The 12,097-nt window shown below is 42.8% G+C and overlaps 1 protein-coding gene across 4 annotated transcripts in view; it reads left to right on the forward strand.

Annotated features, from left to right (window-relative positions):
• The window catches only part of PLEKHS1 (pleckstrin homology domain containing S1), a 31,801-nt gene extending 20,071 nt beyond the window's left edge, over window positions 1–11,730 (forward strand). For 3 of the 4 annotated variants that reach the window (XM_082407774.1, XM_082407772.1, XM_082407773.1), the window contains 5 exons: window positions 598–713; window positions 1,217–1,423; window positions 2,099–2,200; window positions 3,485–3,620; window positions 6,132–11,730. In XM_082407774.1, coding sequence (XP_082263900.1) covers window positions 598–713; window positions 1,217–1,423; window positions 2,099–2,200; window positions 3,485–3,620; window positions 6,132–6,311 — 741 coding nt within the window. In that variant the 3' untranslated portion in view covers window positions 6,312–11,730. The remainder of the gene's footprint in view (window positions 1–597; window positions 714–1,216; window positions 1,424–2,098; window positions 2,201–3,484; window positions 3,621–6,131) is intronic. The other variant, XM_082407775.1, reaches the window with a different exon arrangement.
• Window positions 11,731–12,097: the final 367 nt, after the last annotated feature.

Raw genomic sequence — 12,097 nt, forward strand, 5'->3', positions numbered from 1 at the left:
ACTAGAAGAACATCGTTTGGAGGGGCATAGTGGGAAGGCTGGCTTGACTGGAAAGAAGTGTTCCAGTGATGGTTAATGGTTAGTTTGTTAGGTAGGCAATCGAAAGCCCTTAGGGTTTTTGAGAAACCATTGCCCCAAATGACTTAGTTCCAACAGGCTAGTGGAGAATCCCCAGAGGACAGTATTTTCTAGAATCCTTACAGCCCCTTGAAGTAACTTGACTGCCTGTGAGCAGAGCAGCCCGAGGCCAGCTCTGCACTATGTCGGAGCCTTTGACCCAGTCAGGTGTCGCGATTCTATAATAGTATCGGTTGGGCAAAAGAGTTCATGTCATTAAGTGCCTAGTGATGAAACAGAAAAATGAACAGCAATTTAGTCCAATAGAACACTTGTATCAGGAGCGTGGGGAATCCTAGAGAAGAAAGCAGATTTGGAGTCTGCCAGAAGCTTTACTGGTTCATTCCCCCAGAATGAGCACCACTGTTCATCCAATGGTAGACATTCTGTTTCAGGGACCAGAGCCATCAGGTAGTGGGTGACAAGGTACCTGGCTTATTGGTAGACTCACATCCTTACATCTCTGCCTCTTGTCTGTAGTTGGATAATATTCTTGCTGCCAGTGATTCTGGTGAACCCATTGAACCCATTGGACCTGGTAGTCCAGACCAGGTCTCCAAGGCAGTTGAGCGTCATTACATGTCAATGAAATCCTGGTAAGTAAAACTGCCATACTTTAAAATTTGATCTTAGCTAATGTACTGTTCTAGAACAATTGCTGCCAGATCATTTAAATAGTTGATATAATAATACAAAAGCATTACCATAGACCAAGTTCAACACATTATTCAGTCATCTCAAAACAAGTAAACGTGAGAATGGTTTCTCTATCCATAGAAAACCATTGGTGACATCCGCGGGACATTTTCTGTCTCCTGGGGCAGTTCTTTTCTATTTTGCATTTACGTCTCTCGCACGCTCACTTTGTCTCTCCAAACCCTCCCAATGTAAAGGGCTATTTTGGTTCCATGTCCATTTTTAGAAGGAAAGTTTATTGGATTTGGTTCTAACTGTAGCTGGGATTCTGATGGTTGGACATACTTCAAAACCTTGTTAGTTTTCACATGGCTGTTAGCTACTTAAATCTGATTCACACACCACGGAAAGCTGTAAATAGATAATGCTGAAAAAGTGTTTGTGTTAACTTCTTGTACTCTAGTGTTTCCAAAGAGACGTCCCATAAGTCTGCTGATGGCAAAGAAGAATCCCAGACCCTGGCAGATATGCTGAATGGGGAGCTTCACCCACAAGACCAAGGCTCAGGAACAGGCTCTTGTCTTTCACCTGCCAATACGGAAGCACAGATCACGAATGACAAAAAGGGGTCGGCCTCACTAAGTGTTGTGCAATTGTCTATACTGATCAAGTAAAGTTCTCATTTCTAAAACTTTATGGGCCCGTAGAGCAAGGCAGGCTTCCATTTGTCCTCAGAATTCACATTTTAATCTCCAACTCAGCCAAGAATCTGTCCAGCTTGCCCTTCTCACTGATGTGGTAACCAAGGACAGTGAGTACCAGAGCTGGAAACGCAGCAAGCAGTCCCCTGGGCTGTGAGTGGCATTTTCAAATACTTTAAAAAATTCTGTTCTTTCAGGTTCTGGAACCTTGGATCACCCTGACCTGGGTTGTATATCACCCAGATTTTACTATTAAAATTACAGGCATGCAAGTCACATGAGGTTTGGTTGTAGACTAGGCTGGAGAACTTTCAGGTTTTAAATGATGCCAAGAACATTTGATGAGATCATTCTCAACTTTAACTCTTTTCAGTGTCTCCTTCTGTGGAGAAGTGTGCAAACTGACATGATATATAATGAACTTCATCCATTTTTTACTCCTTTTCCATTGTCTACCGTCGCTACCACATCCCAAGGGGGTGGAGGAGGGCATTAACGAGTAACTTAAATTCTTATTCTTCTCCAAATGTTTTGGACAATCTTTAATGGCATAATACCGTCTCAGATGTTGGAAGCCAAAGTCCACTCAGAAGGTACAGTTCAGAGCCAGAGAGAGTTGCCTGACTTTTACAAATGTCTTGCAGTAACATCCCCGATGAAATCCAAGTGGAGAAACTGAACGTGTTCCTTTCTCCTCCTGACATCATAAACTACCTTGCTCTCAAAGAAGCTGCAGGACTGATATGGTAGGTAGGAGATTTGAGGGTTACTGATTATAAATGGGGTTGGATGATATGAAGACAGTAATTATATCTTGAAGCACTGTATGTGGCAAAACTGCCTGGAGAACTCGGACTCTCGTGCTGCTGTTGTCACAAAAGGTCTTTGATTGACGCAGAAATAAGGATACTGTTGTATAGGAGGGACACCTGGGAGATAGGTGGGTATAGGAGGACCCAAAAGTCCAGGAGGCACTAAATTTCTGATTTTTTGAAAGTGAGGAAAAGTGGGCAGGAATATGTATGGTCCAAGGAAATCATTGCCAAACAATGAGCAGTGGGTATTTGATGAATGAAGTCAGTGAGGTCAACAAGAATCTAAGGTCTAAAAGAAAATGGCATAACAGGGTCGAAGACTTCTAGACACCAGGTAAAAACCTGCTGGTCAGGGACTCAGACACAGAAGATTGTGTGGCAGAGAATTTTCTTCGAATGATTACTGTTTATTTGATTCTACATTCTTTTAAAGACGTTGTAATTCATTCTGATGGAAGATTACATTTTTAGAATAGAAGAAAGCTTGTTAATGTAAATGTCACACATCAATTATAAGTTCTATAAGAGGGCAGGAAGCACAACCTGCCATTTTTCCAAACTTCCCACAATCTAAGGCTCAAAACATATTTGACGGAAACTATGGACTTCTCTACACCTGAGCTTGCTCATCTAATAATTCATCTATTTTTGCATGACATATTCACTGTGTGCTCACTTTAAATACTGGGTTTTTCCGTACCGTCTTACGGAAAAACCGGAACGAACTTTTTGGCCAACCCAGTACTTAACATCTTCTGTTTATGGGGTTATAAAAAAACATTTTTTTAAGGTGGTTGCATACTTCTGGGGTCTCAAAGCCAGTTGAAAAAGACAGCTACATAGACAAGTAAATATAAAATGCATTTGATCTGAATATACAATAAGCAAGGAGCTCACACAATGCAGTAGAAGTCCAGAGGCAGGAGAGATTAATTAAGGTAAAGGAAGGGTAATGTAGGAGGGCTTTGTAGAGGCAGTGTCATTGGAGCTGGAGTTTGGAGGAAGGCTCAGGCTCCAAGAGTAATGATAGAGGAAAGAATATTCCAAACAGAAAAAGGAGTTCGACTACTTCAGATGTAGTGCGATATAGCTAAAGAAACTAGTAATAGTAGTGGTACAATAGAGTGAGAAGCCCCCTCTGTATCTCCATCTGTGCCCCGCACTCCCAGCAAGTACCTTCTCACTCTTGTGTTGGATGCTGTACTCCCATTGCAGTGTGGCTCAGTGGAAAGGCCCCCCGCACCTGGGATGCTTATTTTTTCACGGAGATCACCTTTTGGCCGTGAATGACCTGAAGCCCCAGAGCCTGGAGGAGTTTTCCTTGTTTCTCAGCCGGTCCATCCAGAGGGAGGTGAGTCCTGCTGATTGGCCCTGGTCAGGGCAAGAAGGAACAAGATCAAGGTCTGGGATGGTGTCTGAACAGTACTGTACTCTGAAGACAAATGAGACTCTTCAATCCTCAGCCACCATATGTAAATAAGAGACTAAGAAGTGTAAATAACACTTCATAAAATACTTCTAAATAACAAGAATGTTATTTTAGGACCCTTATAAAATTCTTTTGTATCGAGTAGTATTTGGAGGGAGCACTTTGCTAGGAGGCTGAACAGCTGGGTTCAAGACCTCAGACGCAGCATGACATGGCAAAAAAGAGCTTGCAGTGGAATCAGGCAGGCTCAGTGTTTACATCCAACCTCCTTTAACCAAACGGTGCCTCAATTTTCTCTTCTGTAAAATTAGGGATAATGGTAATACTAGTTATTGGAGAATTAAATGAGATAATATGTAACAGGCTTACGACAGTGATGGGCACAGATTAGGTACTCAGTATGGTTACTATGACTTCTTCTACTATCGGCTGGGGAATGCTGAACAGGTTTAGCTTTTTAAGCCTCCATTTCCTCATCTTAGAAATTGACATACCTTCCTCACAGAGTTCTTGTAAGAATTATACTGAACACGTGACTATGTACCGAGTACGCATGTCGTTAAAAGGCTCTCCATGTTTCTGCCTATTAGTACAGTCTCCATATTGTTAACTCCTTTCCTGGTCTATTTTTATTTCTGACAAGCCATTTGACCTTGGGAAAGTCACTTCCTTCTCTGACAAGTCAGTTTCAGTTTCTTCTCTCTAAAGTGAGAGAGGGTTGGTTTTCAAACTATACTTCTTGGACCCCTAAGACCAGGGCAGGAGGAGAGGGGAGGAAGAGGATGGTATTCTGGGCCTCGGCCAGTGAGAGCAGTGTATGTTTATCATTATTTTTTCATGCTGGAATTTCCTGTTACCTCACCTTGAGGAAACAGTAACTTGGCTTAGAATTTCTAAAAACCACAGTACTGGAAGATCTCTCAAATTTCTTCCAGCTCTGAGAGTTTATGATTAAATATGTCTTATCTCTTCTGCATCACACAATAACTTTGTTGGTTAGACAAATTGTACTACCCCTACTATCTAAATGGGAAAATTTAGTAAGAATGAGGGAGTTGTCTAAGATACATAAATAGCGTTAGAGCAAAAGGACTCATTCATTCCTTCATTCCTTCACTCACTCACCATTTATTGAACATCTATTGTATGCTGGATTCTCTGCTAGGTCCTAGAGCCACAAAAATGGCCTCGGCCAGAGCTCAAGGAGCTTACAGATTAGTGGATAAAACAGGTATATTATGTGCTAGTTACAGGTGCAGTATGTGCCTTGAGATATGAACAGAGGACCAAGGGATCACAGAGGAAGAATGAAGTTAATCTATTTGAGGGAGGCCAGAAAGGTGTCTCAGAGAAGGGGATGCTTGACTTGGGTTTTGAAGACTAGGGTAGGAGTTTGTGTGGTGGCAAAGGGGAGCTTTTAGGAGTCCAGCCCAACACTCTAGTAACTGTAATATATTTCCTCTGCCAAAGACCCATGCTGCGGCCAAGTGTTCAATATAATCTTCTGAAAGTTACCAAACAATACGCTTATCCAGAGACATAGGCATCAGCTCCGAAGCCAAGAAAAGGGTTTTTGCCTGGGAGCAGATCCAGGAGGAACTCCACCTGGGTGTTGCTGACTGCAGTTTATCAAGACTGCCTTCTAGATTGTGGAGTCCCTTGCATAAGAGGGACTGACAGCATTTCTTTTGGGCTCATTCTGCCTGCCCCCTTTCTCCCGGATGCTATTGAGAAATACATGTGTTCACCAATGTGATTATTGAAGATCAAAAAACTCCCCAACTTGCCCACCCCTACCATTCCTGATCTATTTCTTTATGTTAAAAACAAATATCCAGTCCTTTTTAAAATTCAAATAGCTGGTCCCTGGAAGGAAAAAGGATATTGGAAGATGGGAAGATATGGGACCAAAGGAGGGGCAGTCAAAGACCCCTAATGTTTTACAGCAACTGAACCAAGCAGATGTACTTTCCATCCTTGAGAATGAAGTTGACAGAAATGGGAATTTGGGGTGAGCGTGGGTAGGGACAGGGAGGGGAGAGAATGTGAGATTTTAAAAGGAGGGGGAGGAGATGCTAGATTGCAGGAGAAACACATAGAACTTCAATTTCCTCCCAATTTTGTCAGGGGCTGGTCCTGTCTGGTGGTCTTATTTGGATTCTCTTGTTTCAAGAGGCTTTTTATGTCTTGGTACAAATGGGCCCATCTGGACAGGACTGATGTACTCTGGAATCTGCCCAGTGGAGGCCAGAGAATGAAAATCCTTCTTCCACCTGAATATATCAATATAAGTCATCCATCCTGGTTTCTTCCGGCCCAGATTTTCCTCAAAACCAGCTTCAAAGGGTGTGAATGAGGACAGACTGACACTGAGAACCAACGGCCCTAAGGATAGTCTTTAGTCATTTAATGTTCTTCTTTCTTGTGTTTTAGAAAGTAAAACTCACCATCGCTCGGATCCCAAATTCAGAGAAATTCCACACAATAGCCTGTACGTGCCACTTACAAGACCAAGGTATTAAACCTTCTAAACTGGATACGTCTGTACTGGAGAGGACACTGAAGAGGAATCTAGCCATTAAAAAGGGTCAGCAGAAAGGATCTGGAGAGTAACGTGCTGGGGCCCACTGCCGACGAGCGAGGATGGGCCCCAGACTCTGTGCTGGGCTCTGCCCCTCACCGCTGTGTGACAGCAGGCAGTCAGCACACCTCTCTGAATTTCTCCATCTGCATCTTAACAATGGGAATAACCATCCCATCTCTGGCTGTTTCGTCAGGGATGTTGAGAGGCCCAAGTGGGATGATGATTATGGAACACAGTGAAAATGTTAAGACCTTATTATCTCAGACTTTGTCCCAAACACCACAGACTGAGATTGGGTAAGTTTCTCATCTAAAATGTGCTGTGTGTTCTGTGAGGTCATGGTCCACACAGTCTCTTCTTTGTTAGGGAATGGACAGTTGGAAACACTCATTTCGGGAAGCCAAGATTCCCGAGAGAGATGTGATACCGTATCAGCCTTCCCAGACACCTCCTGCTATTCATCACATCCAGAATGCTAAGACACAGTGACTTCTTGGATTCAATGATCATCTTGTTTTCTTAAAGACCAAGGAACAATTTTAGAAGTCGAAGCAATTTTAAGGTTATATCCAGCAAAGTTTGCTTGCTCTACAAGTAATAAGAGAACTGCTTAGCACTTCTAAGTTTGAAAGTTCTTAACTAATTGATGCATTAACTCATTGATCCTAAAAGGCCGAAAGGATCAAGTCTTTTTTCATAAGTAAGAAAACAAATGCAGAGAACTAAACGATGAATCAAATGGGGGAATGGTAGAGCAAAAGAGGGCTTCGGAAAATAGATCTTACTGTGTTACCATTTCACACGGGAAGAAATCAAGGCCTCAGACGTTTAATGATATATTTTCTTTGTGGCTCCTGGTTTCATAGCTATTTAGTGGCAGAACCAAGAATTTAAAACCAGCTCTGAGAAATAGATGTCCTGATCTTCACTTTGTATTTGGATTTAGATTCAAAAAGACCTTCAGCACATAGATGAGACACTCAAATATAGTTCATTTTCTGTTATCTAGATTGTACAGAAAAGTATTAAAAAATTTTCATTTGCATGCCCTATTGGACCTACTGTTTCTTTCTTTTTCTTTTTTTTTTTTTTTTTTTGGTAAAGCTAGATTGGAGTTAAGACTCTACTTTTTTCCAGTTTTATTGAGATATAATTGACATATAACATTGTATTAGTTTAAGGTATACTGCATAATGATTTTATATGTGTATATTGACCTACTGTTTCTACTTCTAGAAATTTATCCTACAGAAATACTCACACAAATACACAAAGATATCCATAAAAAAAAATTGTTCACAGTAGCGTTGTTTGTAACAACAACAACAAAAATCCTTTGGGAATTGCTTAATTATGATGACTTCATATAATTGAACATTCTGCAGATGTTCAAAGTTTTACATGAATGATTAGGAAAGATGTTCACAATATCTTAAGAACGAAAGAAGCAAGTTGCAGTACAGCAGGTATAACATCATCCCACATTTACAAAAATAAATGACTGGTGTTGGTGCATATAAAATTTTCCCAACCCTGGGCTTCCCTGGCGGTGCAGTAGTTGAGAATCCACCTGCCAATGCAGGGGGCACAGGTTCGAGTCCTGGTCCAGGAAGATCCCACATGCCGCAGAGCAACTAAGCCCGTGTGCCACAACTCCTGAGCCTGCACTCTAGAGCCCGCGAGCCACAACTCCTGAGCCCATGTGCCACAACTACTGAAGCCCGCACATCTAGAGCCTGTGCTCCGCAGCAGGAGAGGCCACTGCAATGAGAGGCCTGCGCTCCGCAGCAAGGGGCAGCCCCCACTCGCCGCAGCTAGAGAAAGCACGCCCGCAGTGACGAGGACCCAACGCAGCCAAAAATAAATTAATTAATTAATTTAAAAAAATTTTTTCCCAACCCTAACTGGGGAGAGAAATCCCTCCCTCACAGGGGTTGTTATGATGTTGAAATGGATGATGTACAAACAGCCCCTGACACATTGCCTGATATGGAGTAAGCACTCAATAAAGGTTAGTTATACTGCCGCTGCTCAGACAATACCTTTTTTTGTCTAGAAGAACATACATCAAATTGTCAATAAGAATCATCTCTGAGAAGTATGATCACAGTTGGCCATTGGGGGGAGGCATTTCTATAATGTCTGAATTTTTCTCTCTCTCTCTTTTTTTTTAACTATGAGCACATGCCACATTTATAATGAAAAATAAATACAGGTGTGGTAAATAATATATATATTTAAACTTATTTATATATTAAGCCTTCATAAGTAGAAACCAAGCCACCTTAGTGAAGCAAATTTAAAAAAACATCAAGGTAAAACTGTCTGGGAATCAACAATGGGGGTGGGTGCACTGCTTTGAAGCCAGAAGTCCTTCTCCTGTTTTGCTCAGACGTCTAAGCTGAGATGGATGGACAAGCTCTAGCTCCCAGGCCCTTCAGTTCCGCATTGAGTGGAAGAAGAGCCTGAAGACTAAGGTGCTGAAGTGTTTACGTGGCTCATGGAAGTGCTGGGAGAACACAGGGCTCCTGGCTCCCAGTCCATTCTCTTCCCTGTACAGTGAGGCTAGAGAGCCTGCTCCTGGCCCTCTCTTCATCCCAGAACCTTCCACCTGCAGCTGAACCATCTGGGATACTTGTTACGAAGATCCTGCTCTAGGGGCTTCTCCCACATGAGCGATTTGTTCCCCAAAGGAAGTCTCAGGGCAGATTTCACGATCTCCCCCAACCCAAAGGTTCTGATTTGGTAGTTCTGTTGTGGGGCCCTGGAAGCTGCCTTCTAACAACCAGGTGACTGGACTGCAGGTGGGCCAGGGAGCATTTCTGGGGAGACTCACCGCCCCCCGCCCCCCGGGTAACGGGGAGAGGCCGGTGTATCTTCTGAGAAGCTGCAGGACACGGAATACGCACGAGGGTGATTTTGAGAGGAAAAGGCCCTTCGTTTTCAATAGTCCTGGAAGAGGCTGATGACAACCACCCCTCCATTCCCCCTCCAGAAAAGAACCCTGTTCCTGAGCACAGAAGCCTGGTTTCCAGTCTGCTCTCTGCCACTGGGGAGTGTCATAGCCAGGGCTGGGAAGAAGCAACCTGTCCAGACTCCGTGTGCCCGCACGCCATTGGGCGGGAGAGGGGCAGAAGCATTGGGATGGAGAGCAACGTGGCGTGGGACTGCAGGCTGCTCCTCCTCAGCCAGGTTCATTCCTCTGCATCTCTCCCTTCCCCGAGCAGTAAGCCAGCAATTTTCCCCACGATTTATTTAAGCTAGGTCCAGCCCAGTGACGGCTCTTCTTCCTCCTAACAACGGTAGTGGCCCCAAGGAAAGCTGGTGACTGAACTGGTCCAGAAATCTGCTAACCGAGGCATTTGTTCCAGACCCAGCTTTTTGTTACTTGGCCAAGAGAACTGTAGGACAGCCTGCTGAGAGATGGGGGCAAGTCTCGAGGCCAAGGCAAAAAGGACATGTGCCTCATAGACAGGTAATTCATCAGAGCAGAGAGGGTAGGATAGACCCTCCTCCCACTGTGCACCCCCGACCACACCCACACCCATCCTCGGTGCAGAGAGTCATCTGTGACCTTCCCCTTCCAGAGTTGCCCTTGTTGTTCATTCCAGCCCGATTCCAGATGGATGAACATGAGTGAAGGTGGAGCTGGGGGCTGCAGAGTGATGAACTGTCCCTGCAAGAGATAGCCCTGTTCTGGGCATATTTCTGGAGGAAAGGAGGTAACGAGAATGGATTATAAGCTAGTCCTGGCCATCATATAACCTAGGCCTGAATGTGGTGCACTTCAGTCTTGCTGGGGAAGAAACCAGAGCTGGCAATGTGAAGAGAATTACCTGGGCTCCCCAGCTCGGCGTGGCACCTCCAGCTTCCAGGTTGACATCTTTTCTGCCCTTGCTCAACTTTCCAACAGGGCATTTGGAGCTGCCACCTCTCAGCCACTCCCTCTTCCTAATGGTTGCATCATGCCTCCAGGACAGGCCTCAGAGGGTGTCTGTATCTTTCCACTTTGTTCTTTCTGCTGAGGACACAAACTATTCAGAGTGAAATCTAAATAGCAGCTGGTAAGATATGCAATGAACATGCAGGGCCAAATACATCTATCCTGACTCAAAGCTGCTGACATATTAGCATGGATTCCAGAAAGGCGCTTACCTAGATGTGTGTGCGTTTGTGTGCATGTTGATGGGTTGGGGGGTGGTGGAGAAGACAGGTGGGGGCAACAATAATTCTTTAATCGGCTGAGAAGTTGAAGCACTCAGTCTCCCCACCCCTACCCCTTTCTCTTCAGGGCTTGTGCCAAGTACTTTCCCTTGGGATAAGAAGGAGGATTTAAACTATCATAAACAGGCCCAAAGGGAGAGGGCTTTCAGATTCAGAAGCTGGATTAACTTAGATTTCTTTCCTGAAGTTGAATACACAGACATGCAGGAAATGTGTTTTATTGAAAAATCTCTTTAAAACATCTGAGTTGATGAAGTCTTTGTCTAATGATCAAGAATCTGGAAGGACCTCCGGAGCCATTCTCAATATCAACTCTGGCTAGATGGTTCTGGAAATCTAAGGGTTTAAGTGAACTTTGCACTCACAGGACTGGACTCTGGAGCTGGGCTGCCCTATTCAGTAGCCACTAGCCACATGTGACTTAAATTTTTAAACTAATTAAAATTAAATAAAATTTAAAATCTGGTTTTTCAGTTGTACTAGCCACACTGGAATTGTTCGGTAGCCGTATGATGGTGAGTGGCTACAGTATTGGACAGCACAGATGTAGAATATTTTCATCATTGCAGAAAGTTCTAGTGTACAGCCCTGCTCTAGAATGTTAAACCCCTCAGAGGGGAACAATTCACATCTGCCTTGCTCACTACCATATTCCTAGCACGTAAATACATTGCACTGCTCATGACAAGGGCTAATAAATACATGTTAAAAGAAGGAATCACTAAATGTGGGGTTAAATACCAATTTACAAGCATTATTCTATTTTGTTAATGGTTTCAAATAAAATATTCATATCAATGATTTTTATAACTTTTTTTCTTTTGGTATGGGGTTAGATCCAATTAATTTAAAAGCCAAACTGTGGGCCTTTTTAATATAAGCTGTTTTCTCAACAATTAACAGGTTTTTATGGACTAGTCAATATTGACTTGGGAGCTCTCCTGGGGACACAAAAGATATGCAAGATCTAAAACTCTTTAACAAGAGCTTATGACATAGTAAAAAAAGAGGAAAATGACCAAACTGTGATCTCTTGTTTACATGATGTCATTTGAGAAGTCACTCTCCTATAGTTTAAATTTTAAATTATGTTCATCATAATCTTTCCGAAATTTGTTAACACTCTCTTGCCTTCTTAAACTCTTCTTACTCAGGGTCATGGTGATGGACATTATTTTACCATATTCTAAGTATTTTCTAAGAAGTACTGGGACATGGAAGACATTTACATATATATATATATATATATATATATATATATATATATATACACACACACACACACACACACACACACACACACACACACACACACACATCTGGTCTAATGTATCATTTAAGGCCAGTGTTTCCTTACCGATTTTCTGTCTGGATGACCTGTCCATTGTTACAAATGGGGTTTTATTTTTTAGTTTTATTTTTTAATTTTTTTAATTTAATTTTTTAAATTGAAGTGTAGTTGATTTACAATGTTGTGCCAATCTCTTATTTTTTCTTATACCAAATGATCCTGGACTGCTTTTGTTTATGCCGTGGACTGGGGAGGCAGATGGTGCTCGTGTACTCACTGTACATACATTAAGGGTTAATA

This window comes from Balaenoptera borealis (genome assembly GCF_965194805.1).
Source record: "Balaenoptera borealis genome assembly, chromosome: 10".
In the NCBI taxonomy this organism is placed as follows: Eukaryota; Metazoa; Chordata; class Mammalia; order Artiodactyla; family Balaenopteridae; genus Balaenoptera; species Balaenoptera borealis.